This window comes from Gymnogyps californianus, chromosome 6 (assembly GCF_018139145.2).
Source record: "Gymnogyps californianus isolate 813 chromosome 6, ASM1813914v2, whole genome shotgun sequence".
Taxonomy (NCBI): domain Eukaryota; kingdom Metazoa; phylum Chordata; class Aves; order Accipitriformes; family Cathartidae; genus Gymnogyps; species Gymnogyps californianus.
Genome location: NC_059476.1, coordinates 27,968,001 through 27,990,520, shown reverse-complemented (window position 1 = coordinate 27,990,520; position 22,520 = coordinate 27,968,001). Strand labels below are relative to the sequence as shown.

The following is a 22,520-nucleotide window of genomic DNA, read 5'->3' as shown; positions in this document are numbered from 1 at the left end:
GGAAACAGGAAGCAAAGCAAAGGACTGAGAAGGTTTTTAGAATACACTGAGAGAAGAGCATATGATTTCATTACCAGCTTTCCCAGTATTGTATCAATTAACAACAGAAAGACTGAAATCTGTACAGATTGCTAAGGTAATGTGTTGAAAAAAGCCTATATTCCCCAAAAGTAATTATTGGTAGAAATCAAACACTGACACTGGGCTTTTCTAGGACGTGATGACTGACCAGCGGTTTTCAAGACTATCCCCTCATCCAAGCCCTAAAGGAAAAGGACTACAACGTGAAAAGATCCAAAGACTCACAACCTCACCTTCACTAACACACTGATAGAGACACATCTCAGGAAGAATTGGTAAGAGAGGAGGTATGACTAATTTTAATAGGAATATTTTCAAAGGAAATAAAGTTTTAATGTCTCACTTCATGCACTCGTAGCTGGAAATCTTCATTTGACAAGCTTTTTAAAAAAAGTATCAAGAAGAGGAGATGTGATAGCTAATTACTGGAGAAACTTACTAGAAATTCAGAAAAAAGGGAGATCGTGCCTGGTCAACTGAATGTTTTATCTTCCACACAGTTTTCCCGGATGAAAATCAGACAGTTTATTCAACATTTAGTAAAATTAACGATCACTTCCCATACAAAAAATAAATCAGTAAGTCCAGTGAATATGCCTTGATGTGAAAGCCACTTTTGCACGAGGAACTGCTTAGAGCACTTAGGACAAAAGGCAGCCATGAGTAAAGAAGTTTGGGGCTGATAAAAACTGAAAAGGAACATGAAAAGAAATGTTAACACCCAATCAGTTGACTACAAATTACTGTTTTGGAAGAAGGTAACCTTTTCTGATGTTTTAAAAGAGGGACTGCATACCAGTTCAGTACTAAGCAGAAAAGTTATCCATGCTTAGTCTGGAACGGAACAGTTATCTGCCTGTTTTCCAAGCCAGTGCACATTATGTTGACATTCATCAGCTAAGAAAAGGAGAACCAGAATTAAATGCTCCAGTTAAATCAAACATGTGAGAAGCAGAAAGACCCTGAAGTGTATTTTCTACTTTTACTACACAGAGAAGCAATGGCAATACATCATGATCAAATATTGCTACTTGATCAGAACTCTATAACAGATTACTACTGTAAAATACTGGGAAAATGGCTACTTAATACTATACCAATAGCATTGCCCCCTACTCTTGGCTCAAAATTCTAAAGCTAATGACTAGATGTACAAGAAACCATGGTACTTGTTTGAACAGACATGTGCAGTCAAGGAGTAAAAGTTTGGCAATAGATATATCAGGGAGTGCAGAATGAATGTGAAAGATTTAGAGGCTGACACATGGCAGAAAATCAGTGGTTTACCAAGACGGAGGGGCCTGAGTGTGTTCATTCCCACCATGAAATTATTGAACATCCATGCTTCTAGAAGTAACATTTCATCTATAAGATCAAACAGGGCAATGAACAGCACTAGTTGGGGAAAATAGTAATTTCCAAAGTCCTGCATCCTCAGAACAGCATGCCATTGAAATGCTAAAAGCACTATTATCACCAAATACATGGTTGGTTTTGCTTTTTTTTAAAGAATGCAAGACAGTCGCAGGTAGCATTTATTCAGAATATGACCATCCAAGAATTAGTAATACATCAAAAAAAAGTCTTTTCCTACCAGCTGATTTTGGAGTGAATTTGTCCCTGTTGGCTGCACATACTGCCAGTAGCCTGTATCCAAGATCCAAGTCAAATCCTTGCTGAGCTGCCACTCGACTAACCACCTGCAAAGGGAAAGAGAGAAAGCTTCATTAGGGGTTACTCGAGCTCTTTGCAAAGTTACATTAACCTGCTTATCAGCACTAATGTTAGGCAACTGAATCTGCTGTGATAGCCACAGTACAAACATGGTATGAGGCACTGCTCTCCAGCAGTTTCCAGTGCAAGCACAACAAACTGAACACAGGCGTCTTCTGGTGACCTGGTTATTTGACCGCTCACCAGAAGAAAGGCCTGGTAATTCCATGAAAGTTGGAGAGACAAAGCTTTTCCAGAAGAAATAATGCAAGAGAAATGTATGCAAAGATTGTACAGAATACATTTTACTGTACTTGAGACTTCAGGGTGAGAAGTCCCTAAGTCTCTGTCTCTGTGTCACAAGCAGTTCCTGGCCCTGTTCTCAAGAGCAGTACCCAGGTCCTTTAGGTTAAAATGCCCTCGTCCACACTGATGGGCAGTGTTCTCCTATGCTGTGATCCGTGTCACAGTTGCTGCATTTCAACAATACCATACTGGGAAGCACATTTACTACAGTTTTAGAATAAACAGGCCTGTGCAAGAAGTATTTGCCAAACACATTAAAAAGGGAGAGATTTTTTCTTAATTGTTGGTTGGTTTTGTTTTTTTTTTTTTGACTGATCTAGAAGGACTAGCAGAACTAGGCAAATCAAAGACTGCACACAATACTGCGGTCATTCTGGCAAACTACATTAACGTTATACACAGTAGAGCTTTTATATTGCCTTCTAGTGGCACAGGATGACTTCAGACTCAGAGGCATAGATAAAACAGGTTATTCTTAACATTGCCATTACTCCTTTGCATTGAAACAATGGTGAAGGAACTCCGTAAGAAACAGAACACCATTTCCTTGTGTGAAGCAAAAGAAAGTCCCTATCCTAAATAGCTTACAAGACAAGAAAATATCCTTTTCCCACCCCTATCTCCATCTGAAAGCTTCTTTCTAAATTAATGACACTGCAATTATCTGTGTCCAGGACTAGTTCCCCCCAAAAAGCAACAGTATAGAACAGAGTAAAGAACCAACGTATGTGATAACCTACAAATGGTAAACAAATGCACTATTCTGCCCTACCTACTCAACACTATTACATGAATCTTATTATTCTGAACTTTTTCCAATATCTACTTTTCCTAATTAACAATTAAGAACCAAATTTCTTTCTTAAGAAAGAATTAGCATGGGTAAAGTTCCCAGGTAGATTTTTGTTGTTTCTGTTGTTCCTATTAATTTAGAAATTACAGATTCACAGGACTTTATCAGGTGGGAGTGTCCCCTCCCTAAATTTTTTTTAACCCTCCCAATCTCAAAATTGAGTAGAGAGCTTCAGGGAAATGAAATGAGAATTTGGGATAATCAGTACAATAATACACAACCCTAGAACATACCTACTGTTTTATCTCCTGTTTCTCTTTACAATTACTATTGTAAGTTTTAGATAGGAAAGAAAAAATAATTTGTGGGAAAGAATGCAATTATTTTTGATAAATCAAAAAATATTTCCAACTTGGTAGATCAGCCTTTAATCCTTGACACTTACAAGTCTGATTGTTGTCAATATCCTGGCTAAGACTCTAGGTCCAAACTTGCAAAAATAAGATAAAATAAAAAAACACAACCAAAAGAACAACAGCAGAACAACAACATATCTCGTATTTCATGCTAAGTTAGCAATAGGAGTGAAGACTGGTGGACTGCTATGAGATCTGGAAGACACTTACACACTTGCAAATCTAACTGTTGCCCTTTCCTACTTCCAGTGTCACCATAGTTCAGCCACTGACAGGTAGACATTAGGGAAGGGATCAGTAGGAAGTAGACAGAAAGCTCCTTTAAAAAAACCATCTGGTTAAAGGCTCCTGAGGGCAATGTCTCACTAATGTGTAAACATTATTTAAACTCCTTTAGGCATCATCTACTGTACCATCACAGAGGAACACATTTCAGAGTGTTAATCAGGTCTGTAAAATAAAGGAGAAAGGGGCCTCCCATTTTCTGTTTTGGAAAAGCACATTATCATTGAACTATTTATTTTGAAACTGGACAGGAACGAAGGCAGATACACCTGCTCATCAGTGAGCACATGGTAACTTAAGAAATGCACTGTCTGCTTATGTGCTTGGTTCATTTTAAAACATGAAGCTACAAATACTGAGACCCTGCTGGCCAGAGGCCAAATCACTGCTCTCAACTGACATCTTGCTAATTATGGAAAAAATTCTACAAGGTAATTTAGGAAATACAGAGAATCGTAAAACCCTGAGCCCATGAAAGCCAATCTATGATTGCAATGTCTTCACTGAATAGATTGCAAAGTCTGGGTCAGTTCGAGTCCCAACAACAGGCTGAGGCCTAACCTGTTACACTCTCATTTGACATCAGTTTCCTTTTCTTAATTTCTTCTGCCAGAGAAAGCACTGCTCTGTACCTCACTGTGGCCAAAAGCAGAGCTTCCACATGCCAGGGCATGCAGCCCCAACGCTGACTGCACCCCAATGGCCACAGCATCGTCCTGCTAAAGCCTACTTTGACATGGGTGAAGCTATACCTTAGCAAGCACTGCAACCAGAAGACTAAGCATGAGAAGGCAGAATCTGAACTTGTGAGTCTAGAAGTCAGCCAGTCAAACTGTTACTTATTGCTCAACTTTTTCATGAAAAATGTGAAGGAAAACAAATTGTACATTCCTTTTAGCTAAAAAAAATAAAAAATAATAGTCTAAATTTGAAAGAAAGTGCTTCCACTGACAAACCACTAAAAACCCTACTCCTCTCAAAAGAACAAAACAACCCTCAGCTACTTAATAGAAAACAGACATTTCTAATAAAATTTCCATTTTGCAAGAGTAATTTTCCACGTAAATTTTTCTTCTATGCACTCTGCTAAATGCGGAAAGAGGCTCTGTAAAACAAACTGGTCAAACTGTGCTCAAGAGGGCTTTCTCTGGGCCCTTCTCCCCTAGCCCTTGGCTTTTGTACACCACTCCTCAGCGACCCCCTTGGTCAACACGAATAGGGCGGTTCACTTTTTATTTCCAGTTACTTCATAGGCTTATGAATTTTTGCATTAACTGTATTTCAAGTTTAAAGTTTTTCTTTCAGTTGTGACAGCTAAAGACTTATTTCTGTTTCAAAATGAAAGTCAAACAAAACAGATCATATATCCTCCAAAGACCCTGTTTCAGGTTGCCTACAACTGAAGTCAGACATTGCTCACTAAGTACTTGGAAGGCTTTCCTCTGGTGAATCTGTATGCAAGGGACCTCCTGGCCTTTTAAATAAACACTGAGATTTCTCAGAAACAAGATGACAAATGCATCATAGGAATATGATCCAGAAAACGTGAAGAACTAACTACAAGACATTTGGTAAGTTTAATATATTCAAGTCAGCAGACCCTGCTGAAATTTACCTTAGTGTGCCTCAAAGGAACTAGCCCGGGCAAACCTTGTAACTGCTAACGATTATCTTCAGGAATTCATTCAAGACAGAGACCTTGGAGGCACATCAAATCTCTGGTTTTAAGATGGTAAAAAGGTGAATCTTAGAAATTACAGGTACCCAGACAGACAACAAAACAAATAACTAAACAAATATTAGGTGAGTAATACAGAACATCATCATGAATCTGTCAGCACAGTGCAGTTTTATTCTTTGATGAGTTAACTGGCCTTGTAAGTGTAAGGAAGGTAGTGGATGTAACATACCTTAACTCTAATATGCCTTTTGACATTGCCCTATATGACACTGTCATAACAGAGGAACATAGCCCAGATGACAGTAGTATAGATTTTACTCAGATTATTAATGAATAGTCCTCTGTCAAATCATAAGTTGTCCTGGATACAGGTCATTTCTATGTAGTCAGTCATGACTTGGACAATGAAACAGAGTAAATGGCAAAACTTCTAGATGATAACAGGCAGAAGAGTCTGTAAACACTTAAGAGGACAGGATAAGAGCTTAAAATAATCTTTATAAACTGGAAAAATGTTCCAAAAACCAGGCCAAAGACACATATGAAATACTATTGATGGAAAAGAAAAATCAAATGCCCAAATAGAAAATTAGGAACACACAGCAGAATTCATCTGCTCAGTGTACAAGTGACTAAGGATAAATACTGGGAAAATGTTCTAGGTATTAATCATCAAGCACTGGGACAGGCTACCTATCAATCCCTGGCGTTTATGGGGTAAGGGGATTTACAGCAGACCAGACAATGTCTGTATGACTTCCCAGCCTGGGGAAAAAGAATAGACACCGTGTTCCCTTAGGTCCATCCCAAGCCGAATCTTAGCAATTCCAGACACCTGCTGCTGACTGGAGCCACCCAGCTCAGTCTGAATCCTGTCCCAGGAACTCTCCCACGTTTGAAACTTCCTGTGATTTTGATCTTACTCAGGTAACAGTGCCGATCAGATGGGATCAAGTCAACACAGTTTCACTTACCCATTCAATGTTATGGCTAAGTGATATGATACCACTTGCAAACATACTCAAGCTTTCTCTAACTGCTAATTCAAGTTGAGCACATCAGCAAAAACTCAGACAACATGCAGGTAGCACCATGTGTTCAACCATGACTTCATTCTGCAATGCTGTAAGCATGTATCTTAGTTGACCTAAGCATACATGCCATAAAATTCCACTGAAAAGTAGTGCATTTAAAAAAAAAATAACAGACGTAGTTGCCAGTGATACCCCAATCATAAACTGAGATCATCATCCTTTACCACAGTTGAGAAAGGTGCTTGGCCAGCCCAAGGTTCAACACTTAATATTTCTCTCCGTTATTTTGCAATAACAGTTGAGACAGTTAGACCTTATACAAGCTAGTCTATTTCCTACATACGCTTGCAACACCTAGCTTTTATTTTAACTTAAATACGGTGCTGACAACTGTTTCAAGCTGTGTCTTTAAAAGAACATATACCTTATTTGCAAACAAACATTATTGTAACATGAACCGCCAATAAGAAAATCTGATCACCCCAGACCTTTGAAATCTTTAATCTGAATAAGATTGCATTCATAACAGAGACATTGCATTCACTGCCTGTGACACAGCTCTGTGGAGTTCCAGATGCCTGAACTCTCAGGGTCATTGACAGTGAGGGGAAAGCGATGAGAGCGAGGCTTTAATAACATGAAAAGCAGAGAGATTCAGCTACCAACTTCTTTTCTCTTTGCTGAATTTAAATGCAATACTTCTCCCCCCCCTTCTCCTTTCTCCTTTTGCAAGGCTAAGGAGCTACACCATGGCAAGCTCCACTCCCTGCCCTTCTTGTCATCACAACACGAAGTACTGGAACAATGTACCTCTTAACCTAACAGGCCTGTTAATCAAGAGAGCTATATGACTGCTTATTACAAAACTCCCTTCCCATTATGGTGCACTTTCAATGAATCTCTTAACTAGCAGCAGTCAAGAGCACCCCCCCCTGCTGGCATCAGAATGAATTTTACCAATTCAATTTGCTGGCTGCTCAAAACTAAAAATGCCAGCTGATTGCTAGTTCAGACAGCTCTGTGTTCAGCCACTTGTGCATACTTGAAATTATCTGAATGCAGTTTGAAGACTACAGCAGAAATTTTGTAATTAGAATTCTGCAATGTAGATGGTAATTTTTCCCCCTCAGTAACACACAAAGATCAGATAAACAGGAAGCAAACTGAGGAATTTTGCAACATGAATAGTGATCTGCCTCAAACAGGAAAGAAAAAGGGGGGAAAAGGAGGAAGAAATCTTTGTGATCTGAAGTCCTGGTCTGATGGGACTCTTACACTGCAGTTGCAAAAGGGCTGCCTCAACAATACAGACAATCAAAGCAGGTGAGTAAAGCTATATATCATTAACTAGTTTCTTGCCTTTGATGCTTGAAAACAGACATTAAGTAGGTTCTGCAAATGTAAGAGACTCTACAGAGCCCTTGTATTCCAACTAGAGTTTTCTTAAAATATATTTCCCACCTCATTAGGTGGGTAAGGACCATATTTTCAAAATAAAATAAACGAGTATCCCTGCCATCTACTACTTTTCTTGACAATTCCTGCAACAGTGAAGTAAACCATGCAGAATAAGGGTATCTCCTCCTTTACAGCCTCTTCCTCTCCCCTGCACATCTCGAACAACCATAAACAGAAGAGAAGGTCACTATATTCAACCCCCTCCATCTGAAATTTTCTCCCAGAGGGAAAGATGCAGGGATTTTGCTTTAATTAAGCCAGCTGATCACTGGGTCACTGCAATACTGTTGCCACCTGAGTCCTGGCAGACTTTGAACAATGATATGGATGAAACATACAGCCATCACATGAAGAAAGCGATAAAGGAATTCCAAAAGCATTTTAATTTGGACAGCAACACATCTCAAACAAATATTTTAAAGTTGTAAAATAATCCATGTCTTGACTAACGAAAATAAGTTAAAATAAGGGCTTTAGGACACCATGAGGTCATACGACAGCCAGTAACACTGAGTTATTTGGTAGCATTATGAGCTGCTCTGAAGCAGAGTGTTCTGTGCCTGCTGGCTGTACTCTGATGGTACAGCATGTACACAGCCCTGGAGTACTGTGATGCACTGCAAACACATAAAACTGTGTGCTTAACAAATGCATGGAGAGGACGATGGAAGCAGAATTTCTTCCACGTGAACTTTTTGCTCTGGATGTCTTGGATACAAAGACTAAATGCAACATTTCTAGGGCTTTAATGGGCAGCTGCATCCTGCCATTTTCTGGGTATAGATATGCTGTACCAACTCTTCCATCTGTAATTACTCACATTCAGATCCTAATCTTATGTGAAATCTGATTTTTTGAATGTCACATGTTGATTTTTGATTACATACTTTTCTGCATTAAACAGAATGAACCCAGCCAGGCGTGAAGTCAATGTAGCACAGACTACAGGTCCTAACCTGTAGAACAGTTCCTAAGAGACCCAAGGTCCTAACCATGGCGGTCAGAGACCCCAGTTTTCACTAGAGAAGCTCTGTTACATTCAGTGCTTCGGCCAAGAGCCAGCTCAGGTAAGCACACCCTGCTCACCTAAATTCCTCCTACTGTCCAAAACTGTTGTGGTGCTGGATTTTAATTTCTTAGACTAAGCCTCTAGGTACAGTTAACAGAGTAACTGCACACAGTTGTGCTTCTCTCACCCTTTTATTTCTTTTTTGGATACACTGAAGAGCCCTGAAGAACGATGAACTTGGTGCCTTGTAATGCTGAAGCACAGTAAGAGAACAAAGCAGTGCCTTTATCGTCCTTCGCTGAAGACAAGTCTGTAAACCTGTCCATTTTGCTCTCAGCTGTCTCCTTGTTTCCATTTTTGCTGCAGTGCCGACACAAAAGATAGCCAATGCCCTCTGTAAGATCATTTACATGTTAAACTGCTTGGCAAGAGCAGACCTATGGGATGAGACTAGAGTGGATCTGAGAAAAGGCAGAAAAGAGTGAGACAACTTTGTCCAACCAAACTAGGGTTATTTTTTTTAACGGCTGTGTAGTAACTGAAGCTGTTTCTTTCAGAAGACAGTAAGGTAATGCCATATGCGGTATGTTTTTAGAGAATGATATTCTTAAATTTATCAAGAATATTAGCCTTACCATAATATAATCTCATCCCAAAGTGCTTTATAAACTACAAACGCTAGAATCAGAAACTGTTTCAATCATAATAAAAACATAGCTATGTCTGGTTTGTGGAAAGTGGAGTTTATTTTAATCAGCTCCCCATAACACTATGCAAGAAGAAATGTTACATACCAAAGAACACTGTATCCATTGCAATTTCAATAATTTATAGAATCAATTATTTCAATTATAATTCAGTTTCTGGCCTACAGACAGTTCTATTTGATTTGAAAATAACTACTCTTGAAAAATAACACCTAGCTTTCCTTAGCAAGTTAGAAGAGAGTTTATTGTCTCTGAGAAAGATGATAATTTGTTTGTATGAGTTCCATCAAAGCTGTTTAAGGGAACCTTTCTGTAGCCTGTAGCTTGCAAGGAAGAAAACACATTCAAAGCTTACCCCTCCCTCCTTGACTTTTTATTTCTCTGTTGGAATGCGTTTTCTTTATAAACTTATATTACCCACTCACTTTGGTGATTTTCTGTAATGGGTGAGCACAAAAATGTAAGCTCTAGAATTAGTGTCTGCCAGAACTGTTTGACCATAGCAGCGATGCACATGCAGCCACACACATTTTTTGCCAGAAGGGGCACAGCTTTTGGGGCTTAGTTCATGAAAAAATATTTTCTTTTTATAGCACAAGCCATAGGTTTACCCTAAGCCTTTTCTCTTCAACTGTTTGCACTGCACAGAATTATTCCAGTTTTATTCATACGCCTTGACAGCATTAGCCTAAGTTCTTTACCACAAACACAAGTTATTTCACCTCTAAAAGAGCAATCATTTAAAGGATCCTATATAACAAATGCAAAGTATTTAACTAGCTAAACAAAGCCTGTTTACATGCCTTATTAGACACCTCTCTGGTAAAATTTCAGCTGTTGTACCAAATACTGAGTTTGTTCTTGAGATAAGAAAACCACTCCTATTATCCTGCATACAATGTCACTGGAGCCCATAGTAGCAAATGTAACTCCAGTAATATCAAGTACTGCTGATACATAAAAATGATTATCTACTGCTAATAGCCAGTATGTATACTGTGTACATCTATTATTCCAAAGAGAATAAAATCACCGAGGAAAAATTAACAGTAGAAACGTGTTGACGTTCAACATGTGCTGTCTAGCTAACTCATGAAATTTTCAAGTCATCAAGATTTCCGTAAGTGCTGGCATTACAATTTAAGCACAGAAAACCTTCTGTAACAGCCTATTCTATGTATTATTATCAAAACCAGTGATTCTGTAAGTGAAGCTGGAAGCTTTTCTGCTGATGCCCAAGCAGAATATTTCTAAGACCATTCTTCTGCATCCATTCAGGGTCTGTCAGACTGGCAACAGGAATAAAAATATACTGGTGTTACAAAGTGAACCAGGTATTACTGACAGGGCCAACATGAAGATAGCGTGTAGGACAAACAGAACTACTTTCCAAGAACCACTTCTTAAATTAAAGCACAATTTCAACATTTTGAGCATTTTTTTCCTTTTTATTAAAAGGATTAAATCTAATTGGTTAATTTTTGCAAAAATATTATAGATAAGACTTAAATGATGCAAAGAATGTTATACCAGAGGTACCATTAAATTGGCTATTCATAATACAACAGATCTGTTTTGATGCTCTGTCATTACATCTGATGCATTTAAACTTTGCAGTGTATGAATGGATGGTTTGCTCCTTCCTGAGAGAGCTTGCCCTTCTGCAGTCATGACATATTAGTATGTTTCCATTTGGATTAGTATATACCTTGTTATCTGCTAGTAGGATATGATGATTTCATATCCCTTGATGGTTCCAGAACAGTTTAGTATACCACTTTTTCCCTGGTCAGAAAGTTAACAGAACAGAATGTCATAAAAGAACAAAATCCTTCTGTACACTACAGAGGAGGAGCCTTATAAGCAAGCAAGCATTTTTAGTATTTGTAGAATTTCTGGATTAAATGCACTTGCCTTTAGGAATCCACACAGTTCAAATGTTGTAATGATAGTAGAGACTACTTGCTTTAAAAAGCATATCCAAAAATATGGAAGTTTTAAGGGAATTTGTTTTTGAAGGTCATTTTAAAGACTGGCAAAATAAAACAATAATCCTGTTTTAGTGGTTGAACAGACTTTCATACTGATTTTTCATTTTTCTTTTAGCATAATCCTCACAAAGAAGAACACTGATAAACTTTGTCAGCATTAAGAAAAATTGGCTCCTGATAGTACAGAACATGCACTAAGCAAGCTAATGTTAAACTTACTCATGATATTCCAGTATTTCAGCTGCCTTTCATTTATTTGCAACTTGATGAATAATTTCCCTGGAAACAGACTGAAGTTCTATCATGTCTGTTAAATAAAGGTAGATAAACCCATTTTCCTGTAAGAGGACAAGCAGCCTCAACATCCACCTTTGCTGAATTTTGAAGAAGAAAATATTATTTAGAAAGAAGTTATGTATAAGCAAGCTCAGACAGAATTTTTGTAAGGAGAAAAAAGAAAGAAAAAGGAGACCTTGCCCACTGTACTGCTACGTATTAGGAAGATACAGGAAGTATCCACCTCTGGGGGTACAACCATGTAGTTAAGCCTGTTTAATGGGAAGCAGGAAGAGGGATGTACACAGTGAGAAATTAAAGAATACCTTCCTTAGAGGGATTTTTAAAATCAGGAACAAGAAACACATATTCACTGCTGTTTATATGCATTCTGCAAAGCCTGTGTATTTGACACAAAACAAGCCAATTGGTTAAGTTCCTGTGTTTTTTCCTTGTTAGGAATATAATGAGATTACAACATGTGATAAAGATGCTGCTGCCAGTCAGTCCTACACTGCAGACAGTGCTCTTCCATAACAAGCTTGGGAAAGGGGGATTTCATGCCACTCTGTTCAGATTTCAGGGAGGAGTATGAAGCAAAGCAATACGTGCTGTTCAAATCTTAACAGTACTTAGATAATAAAGATTTTTTTTCTTTCTTTCTGGTCAGTAGATAGTATTTTCATTTCAAGAAACTCTAATAACTAGGCATTGTGTGTTTTACCTCACTATTTTTCATGGAGCATTTCCTTTTCGCTTTCGCTACACTCTGTGAAGACAGTGAATCACTAGCAGTCAGACCTTATTTTGACCCTGCACTTGGGCAGGGCTACAGATCTGCTCATGTAGAAAGAAAAGATTTAAACGGCAAGGAAGTTGCAGGTCGGATTTACAATGTTCTAGCAGAGGTCTACAGAGAAACACTGCACAGGCTGCCTAAGTATACTTGAGCTGAATGTCTCCTTTCCCAAATGTTAACCTGAAAATGCTAGCAAAGTTTTTAAAAAGTATAAATAAAATGTATTTACGGTCACATCAGGTCCTATGTACATTTTCTCACAATTGAGGTTATATATAACTTTTACTTCAAACAGAATCGTTAAATATCTTATCTTTGGACTCTACTAACATTTCTAACTTCCTTTAATTTTTTTTCTGATTGGACAAATGATACGAACCTCCTTATGTATTTATTCTCATCTATGGATTTATTCTAACTTTTTGACATAGAAATCTGAGGGATGCTATACACTGGAGCACATTAAGATGGAGCCATTCCTTAACATTTGGATTTCTGGCAACTAAATCTCAGTCTTAGTGTCTGTTTTATATACATCAGCTATATAGTGCATGAAAATAATCCATGCACTTCTGCCCCCCCCCAATAAATACAATGATGGTCTCTTCATTAATAATTTTAAAATTTCTATCTCCTTTGTGACTATTTATTTATTTATATCAACTTGTTCTGCAAATTGCAGTGAGGCTTTCGAACACTCCTACTCCAGTCAGAATTAATTCTTCTAAGGTCTTGACTCCATGTAACAATTTCGGACTGGATCCTGCTGCTGGGTGCATGGGAAATAAAACTTTCAAAACAAAAAACGCTGTTGTGTACACACTAAAATACATTTTCAATGCATTATAATGAAGTTGCTTTAGGAACTACAGTGGTCTTAATAAAGAGTGAATGGAAAGAAAAGCACTGAAGTCAATGAAACTGTTGGAATTAGTAGGTCAGGATTAGACCTGCAGTCAATATATGTAACAAAGCAAGCTGAACAGGCATGTCAGAAACACTGTTTAGCTGCAACTACAGCATACTTAGGATAGAAGACAAGTAGTCCTCCAGTTCCACCAAAAATGGGCGAAGGAAAATAAATGCCTGAAAAGTCCGTTAACTCCATAAGAACACAGCTCGCTTAGCAATTTCAAACCATAAAAATAAATATTGTATGTGCATATCAAGTAACCCAACTGGTGCATTTGTAAGTAATCTAACTATAAATGTTTTTCTCTACTATGATTTAACTTCTTGTTACTGCATTTTGCTTCCTGTTAAGTAATGGAGTCAAATAAACAGTTGTTAGGATCTGGCTTCACGTGTTTAAGATAAAATGACAAAAAACCCCACAAAATGCAGATTCTGAAAATCAAGTTCCCTTAGCCACGACAGACTGCATAAGGTATAAACAGAGGACAGGAACCACCGCCACAGAGGGCGCAGACATACCGTCAAACAACCCATCAGGCTCTGCTCAAATGGCCTCTGGAAGGCTCTGGGGTCTCCGCACCAGTCCAGGAGCTCTGTTGCTGCATTATGGAAGTTTGCAGGGTTCTGTAAGTGCTGGAAAGGGAAGACAAAGCAACACGGTAAATAACATACACAAGGACTGACATAGTCTTTTCTACATCACATCAATGCAAAGTTTGGAAACTAGGAACAGCATATAAATTGGAAGCAAGACCTTAAATTGTACAGTGAACACAAAAAATCCTACTTTGTTCTTATTAATACTTACGCAGATTTTCTAATTTTCTGCTACAAACTCACTAGTTAGAGGCGAGCTGTAGCTGACATACCAGAGCTCCTCTGAATTCCTTCCTCCATAACACGACCTCTCCCACCTGCAAATCATAATGGATTCTACTTGGAAATCAAAACTGTCCAAGCCCAAATCGAGGGAAATTTCAATCTTATGTTCAAAGTCTTTGCCTTGGGCTTATGCCCCATTGTCAGGACATGCCAGCACAGCCATGCCTTCCAACAATCAAGATTTTAATCTTTGCCTGCCAGCCAGGAGGCAAACATGACAGCCTCAGAAAAAACCAAAGAGCAAAGCACACTTACTATACTGATCCTTTCTAGGAGTTTTGGTTTCTGTTAATCATGATGGATCATCATGAGCAATTTGGGTGATCAACTTTGGGATGATGAAAAATGGAGGATTACTTCTTGACAGAAGTGTGGTGGGATACTGCCATGACCGAAAATGTTTTCACATGCACAGAAAGCATGTAGAAATTTCAGAGTGGAATCCTACCTCTCCTGAAGAGGCTGGCACAATTTTGAGAGAAAAATCTGGTTTTGTTTTGAAATTTGCATGGGCAATGCATTTTTTTTAACTGTTACATTCATCTCTAGCTTTGTACTGAACAACCTATAGTGCTGTTTTTAGAGGCATTTAGTAAACTTACCTGATACCATTATTCACACTGTCATTCCTCACTGTGCTACATTGCCAAAGTATTCCAACATTTTAGCAGGAGTAGAGGGAGGGCACAGGAAAGAAGGAATTCAGTTTAACATGAATAATATTGCAACTAAATTCTCCAGTTCTGGTGATGCTAGATGTTTCAATGAAAACTCCAGAAAGAAGGAGAAAAGAGTGTATTTAGGAATTGTTGGTATCTTTTTAAATAGTAGCTTTATAATTCTTGGGATTGCTGAGAAAACCATGAAAATGAGATGAGCATTTTATCTGGAAGGTCCAAAACCCAAAGGCATCATTTTTAAAATACATCATTATTTTTGAATCAGTTGCATAATTTGGGAAAACATGACTGCTCATTTCTAAGCATCTGGATTAACAATAATGTTCACAACCTATTTTTTTCCCCTCGTCCCCTCATGCCTGAGAAGCCGCATATATTAACTCTACGACAAATGAAGGAAAAAAAATCTCTCCCATGCCAGGTTTTAAGGAGTTCCCAGTCTGTGAGCTTTTGGATCACGATACTGTAATTCTTATTCAATGAAGGCTCTTGGTTAGACGCCTTAACACGAGATGACTGACATGTGGGGCACGGATTTTTAAAACAATAGCAGAATTTGAAAAAGCAGACAGGCATTGTGCAATGTGGTTTTCTTCCTCTGCTCTACAAACACAGACTATAGTTCACACAACCATCCAGTTTGATAGCTTTACCTAGGCCACATTTCAGAACATTTCTTTGCCAGCCCATCGTCTAGTTGTTGGAGGAGTCAAACTATTGCTTATACAAATTAAAGAGAAGAATCCAAGTAAATAAATGTAAGAAGCCATATTTTAAGACTTCTTGTAAAGAAACGTCCCATGAACAGAGAGCAGTTTGGGTTATGAATCTTGTAAGTAAAAGGGAAAAGGATGCCTTTTTGAAGGCTTCATTTAATACTCCAGAGAACTGATTGCCTGACACCAAATCTCTCAGTGTATACTGCTCCTTCTGCACGCCACTTTCACCTGCAGGGGAAAAAGAAGTTGGTTCAAACCCCTCTACAACAGCACATGTAAGCTCTGCTACTATCAAACATACAATTTCCAGAAGGCAAGAAAGGCGCATCAGCTGGTGAACAAATAGCACCACGCTGAACACACACTGCACTGGTAGGACACAGGTCACAGATCTCGGTACGGAAAAAAAACCCAGAACCAAAAACCCCTTCCACACAGAAACAACATCAGGAAAAATTCACTGAAAGCTACTCAATTCTGTACTTGAAATAGTCTTTCATAATCCTTCCCTCTTTGTGAAATGAATTGAGATTCACTGATGAAAAGCCCTAAATAAGAGCTAGATACTATTTATTTTCACCAGTGTTGCCCTTTGCCAGCTACACACATGACATCTTCCACTAATGCTTACAATGACATTTCCCCATTGAGAAATAGACACTTTACTTGAATCAGAACAATTTTTATAGGTTTAGGCTAACAAATAAAAAGCGGAGCAGGACCTTAACCATACGCTTAATTTTCAGTTTAGCACCACATAATGCCAATTTCTACTTACCACGACACCACTGAAAAGCAGTATCCCTCTCCTAGACTAAAGGTCCAACTTATATTAAATTTGCACTTCCCTGTGGAAGAAAAGGCTCCTTCTACTTGCCTGTGTCAAAGCAGGGGTGACCTCAACGACTTGATTTAATTGTTTGTTCTGTAACTCTCCACCAAGTTATTTCACTGCATCGGGACTGAGCACTGAGGCACGCTATCATAACCCACTTCTCAAATACAGAGGGGATGCTGAAATCCTGACTTCTTAAATGTAACTACGCAACTGAAACTAGTTCAGAAACTCGTTGGGCAAGATAAGCAATTCTATTAGTTCCATTACAGGCTAAAAAGCCCCAAACAAATAAGAAAAAGTTGTCAGAATACCAGTGGTTTCCGTCTCTGTGGAGTGGATTTGAGTAGTTCCTGGGACGAGAGAAAAGCTGGTCCTGTGGGGACACTTCCTGCAATGTCACATGCAGTTCTGTCTGGGACATACTTCTCACAGCTTTCTGACTTCCTTAATATTTTTAAATTAAGGTTCTCCTCTGATTTTTCTTTTTCAGATTACAGAGGGTAAGGTTACTTTTGTGGAAAACAAAGAGAAGATCCAGCATGAACCAAAGCACGAAGGCAGGTGCAATTCCTTCCCTCAGTTACGCAAGAAGACATTCCAAATGCCTACTGTGATTTTTTATTTATTGACAGCTTAAACACTGTACTCGGGGCAAAAAGCCCCAATGTCATTCACATCCTCACAACAAAAAGCCTGCTTGAGAAGAATATTACATCTACTATATTCACCGAACAAGAAATTAAAGAGATTTTCTTAGCTCTCGATCCAAGAACAGAAGTACAAAACAAAGCTTATGCCAGATCCATCCATCAGCTTTGTTGTGAAGCGTTTCCCATTCATGACTCCATCCTCTTCAACTGAAATTATTGGCAGCATTTTGACAGAAGCAAGGCGTGTGCCTGAAGAGTCTAGTCTGAAACTGTGCTTCATGTAAACAAGGGGAGGGGGGGTGGAAATCACCTCATTAGTAGATGGTTTAGAAAAAAGTGACAATCAACCAGATCTGACTATGACACACCTTGGTATATCTTCAAAGCTACAAGTGAAGGGCCACCTACCACCACCATGCTTGCAAGCCACGGTGTTTTCAACAAGTGGGGAGGATTTGTATGAATAAAATATGAAGCAGAGATGAACAAAGCCAATGAACTGAATGAACCGGTTATTTACCAGATTGCTTTCAGTATCATCTGCTTTTTAGAAGGCTATTAGTGAAACATGACAACTTCTATTATTTCAAAACCTAAGAAAATTTTCAGTGTAATCATTTCTAACTCCAAAAACCTAATGTTTCCTTAGCCTGAATGGAACAGAAATCACAGAAATACTTGATGCATGTGAGTGTATCATTATTGCAGGGATCACCAGGTGGTGCTTTGAAGAGACAGTCTCTCCGAGTGATTTATTTTTGGTCTTGGAAGGAATCTTGTGTTCTTTGTAGCACTTCAGTTAACAGTCTGGTGTAGGGGGATGGAGAAAATAGCAAAGGACTTCGCTCTCCACTTTACTATGTCCAACAAGCGTTAATTGTACCAGCAAAGCCCCTTTCTGAGGACTGGGCTGACATTTGGGCTGGATTCCAAGGAAGACAGGAACATCTACCTGCTGCTCGTGACCACCTCTGGCTTAAACATTTTATTCACATAAAGAACAGACCATCTTTGCAAATTAGAGTGGACATATGGGCAGAGGATGCAGGTACACCAGGACCCAAGTTCATTAGCTTTCATAGCAACTGTGTGCCTGTTCCATGGTTTGCTGCTGTGTAGTCGCCCAGAGCGGGGGGAACAACATTCACATGGGGAGTTACACACAACAGCTGATATGTGGCAATTTTTGGTGCAAACATTTCAAAATGCAGCCACTTCTTGAAATTGTTACTCCCTTCCAATTAGACAATGATCAAAAAGTCTTGATATGCAATAAAACTCTGCAATGGGCCGAAAAGTAGAAGCTTCATCCCACATATGAATTCAGACCCCTATGAGTGAAATAGGCATATGTAATAAAGATCTTATTTTTTTGAAAGGATACTAAAGCACAATCGACTACTTTCAGTCTACACACCCACACCAAAGTGGGTGCAAACCACTTCCTGCAACCAAAGACTCAATATGATTTTAGAGACAGAAACCAATTATCCACATTAAAATATGGCAAGGAAAACAGCCTTATCTCCTCTAAATATAGAAGACTGCAACCCAGATGTACACTTGTGTATCTTAGACAGAACAGTCTAGTAAGTAATGGAAGAATAACAGTCAAAATTAAGAGCAATTACAGAGGGTTAACGTTATCTCACACACGCATCAAGAAATGATAACATGACAGCAATGGTATGGAAAGTGAATCATTTAAACATGGAATCTATATGTTCCAGTTTGTTGCTACAGAAAACAAATGTAGAATTTCAATTTACAAATGGCATATCTCTGGTAGAGGATTTTTTTTCTCTCTTTTCTGCGGGATACATCAGACTGAAGGCACAGACCTAATTTGCCACGACTTAACCTATTCAAAATGAGATGTCATGCAAATAAGTTTCTGAGCAGCAAACCGCTTAACTATGCTAAACAAGTTATTGCATTTATTTACGTGATGTCGCACCAAATTATGAAGGCTGACTCAAGTTGTCTGTTTATTTTGCTGAGTTATGTCTGCTCTGTGTCTCACTCCTTGATTTAATTGAGCTGCTGAAGATAATATAACTTATCACACAGACACTATGCCATGTTGCTAGATTCTAGGTTAATTAACGGTAGCCTACAGTCACTGAATTTCTCACATGGTTAGCCACTTGGACCCTGTCTACTGTCTAGCTTCACTAATCAACGAGTCTGGGAATTTTACATTAGCGACAGAATACACTAGCAACACAGGGAGCTTTTGACTGCATCGAAAAAGAAAACACAGCTAGATGGTAGGTAGCCTTTTCTTCACTCTGAAATTAACCCGTTCCTACACACTATGTGGCAAGGCTGCACGCTTGGCAAAACTTCTGGTACACCATTGGGGAAATTAAATCCAGGAGGCAGCTGCTCTCCTGCAGGACAGAAAGCTATGGCTGCTGTTCCACAAGCACTGCCAGCTAACGCAAGCACTGGTGGCTGCCAGCCCTCAAAGGCTCCTGCCTCCCACGGCTCTGTCTTCTCCTGCCTGCTCTCCTGCGCAGCACGAGAGGACACACGGCTGCATGGTGAACTAGCCTCATCCTATACTAATAATTTCAGCTGCATTGGCTCTTCAAAATGGCATGCAGTGCAGCTCCTTGAACCTTAGCACTAGCAGGGGAGATAGCAGCAGTGCCGCTTCAGCAGCAGGCCACTCAGAAGCTCATGTGAATGGTCACGGGTTACAGCATGTCATCTTTTCATGCCCATAGTAGACTGCAGTTGACCTAAAACTAAGGATACATTTTCTTGACATGCTTAGTCTCATGGCAGGCTGCCCCCGAGAGCTTCTCCCCCAAGCCGCATACTTCCACCACTTTCAGTGCATCAGACCATGCTTGCTGTTCTGACTGTGAACTAACCTCCCAAATACGGATTTTCAGTCATCACTTACAGTGAGATTCCCCATGGGACCACACAATCATTAGACCTGACTCAAAGAAGGTGGCAGCAAACAAAAGGTAGGGCTGGGAAGGTACCAGGACTCCGCTCTCAGCAGCCCACACTTTGGATTAAACGCATCACGAAACTTCTCCCGAAGGTGGAGCTATACCATCAATGTAAGAGGAAGACAAAGTTAAGTTCAGAGTATAAATACACCTCCTGCCTCACAACACCCACTCCCCCCGCCCTTTTTAAAATAATGGTACTTTTGATTATTTCAACCTTGAGAAATATTTTTTGTATTAATATTCCTCATTATTCTCCATAAAATACAATGCATACAAAGAGAGGTGCCAAAAGGAAATAATGAGTTTTAGTGTTCTGATATTGTACATATTTACTTTGGGGTTAATCCTCAGACTTCAGCCAAGTTATTCCTAGTTTAGACAACAGGTTCATCTGTGAGTTCTGCAAAACCTTGCAACAGGTCCAGAATTTCAAGTGATATAAAACCCAGTACCAAACCCATCTTTTCCAAATGATGAGCCAGATATTCAGCATGCCATAAATTTTGCGTAAAGCTCATGACATTTGAAATGCATGTATACAACTCTGAAGTTCACATGATCTGCTTGCTATTTTCAGCTGCTGGCATGCAGGTTTTCAAGCCTTTCTCCACAACAATGGAAGTTAAAATTCTCATATGGATGTAAAATCTAGGAATTTAAAGGCAAAACAAAACATACAGCAGTTATTGAACTTTATCTATAAAAATAAGGGTGCTGAAAACTATTAATGCAGAAACCATAGTTCCTTTGGAAGTAAACCAATTGGTAATGGTGGAGGAAGAAGCTGACCCCACTCTTTTCCATGCTTACATGACTTTTCTAATTCTGGTGCATACCCACTCTGACCCTTGAGAGACACGATTTGGTGTCCAGGTGCTTTGGCAGATTCTGCCAGGCAATTCAGACTTTTTTTTGTCTATCTTAATATTCATCCAGACATGCCTGCAAATCACACGTAATGAAAATGCACTGTTGTACTGAAGGGGTGCAAAGAGGGGAGTAGGAAAGAAAGGGACCTGGAATGGGAAGGGACAGAAAGAACAGAAAGAGATTACGTGCCCTTCAACTGAAACAACCCAGGAGCAGAATTACTGTAGTCCTGCATGTTGGGCAAAGGGCGTTCAGCTCCCAAACGAAAAGTAATCACCTATCTAAAGAATGTAAACAGGATTCCTGGTCAGACACCCTTGACACAGCATAACCAAGGGGAGACAAGGCTGGTCTCTGTGTATTACTCAGCACACAAGTATGTTCCCACTAGACCTAAATTTGATAGCTCGCTCACCACCATAAGCAAGCAGTAGAGGACCTGCAAATCAGCAAGGGTCATTTGCTGTAATACATTAATAGAGCCTTTATTACTTTAAAACCTGAGCCAGCTCTGTGAGTGAGCCCAACCACGAGCCCTTCTCCCCATCCTATGCACAGGCCTCTACTTCAGATCTCCATCCACCAAGAATTCTCTCTCTCCCTGGCATACCCTCCACTGGCTGCAACAGAGCTCAGGGGGTGTTACAGAAATACAGGACAATAACCGAGGATACACTTTAAATATAGAAAATGCCATAACCCGAAACAGGTAGTTTCTCTATTATTATTTTTTTTACAGTCAAGTGTGATTATACAAAGGCCTAATCCACAAGCAGCTATACTCAGTATATTAAAAACTCATCTGCAATGAAGATTCAAAACAAATGGTCTTTTACTTTTTCAAGAGGATAGAGGGGAGTATTGAGCTATTTTCTGTCTTTTGGGAGTGTGATTTTTGTTTATCTGGATATGGTTATATATAGTTCAATTCTCTACAGTCCCCTTCAATATCAAAGATTGTTTTATTTATCAAAAAATTAAAAGGCTCAAGCTGTGCATTTTGTATTCAGATAATCCCCCCCTCCCAATTTAATGTTTGTGAGATTGAGAGATCCCTAATTAACAGAATTATCTTGCACTTACATGGCTCATTCCATCGGAGGCTTTATAAATATTTTATTAAGCTCACATTTTGAGAAGCACTAGATACACTGAGAGAGAGATTAAAACCATGTTAGCCATGCCTACTTATAAAAAACAGAATGAAAAGGAGTCACCTTTGCCCCATTTGTCCACTGCAGCTTCTTTTTTCAAAGGAAAACAGTAAATACTGAGCAAAGACCAGCACCTCTTTATCAGATGCTTTAACTACATGAAAATACTGGGTAAGACGAGCAGGGGAGTCAACACTAAAGGCAGAAGACCACATGCTAAACAAATGAGAAAAAGAACAAATAAAAAACATGAGCATCACTGAACTGCAAAAAAGCAAGTTGTCCAGTTGT

General features: G+C 39.1%; 1 protein-coding gene across 1 annotated transcript in view; it reads right to left on the bottom strand.

Annotated features, from left to right (window-relative positions):
• Window positions 1-22,520, bottom strand: part of ZMIZ1 (zinc finger MIZ-type containing 1) — a 309,751-nt gene that overhangs the window by 131,878 nt on the left and 155,353 nt on the right. Inside the window, exons 4-5 of the mRNA XM_050898815.1 lie at window positions 13,984-14,097; window positions 1,676-1,781 (exon numbers count right to left, since the gene is read on the bottom strand). Of these exons, the coding sequence (XP_050754772.1) occupies window positions 1,676-1,781; window positions 13,984-14,097 (220 nt within the window). The remainder of the gene's footprint in view (window positions 1-1,675; window positions 1,782-13,983; window positions 14,098-22,520) is intronic.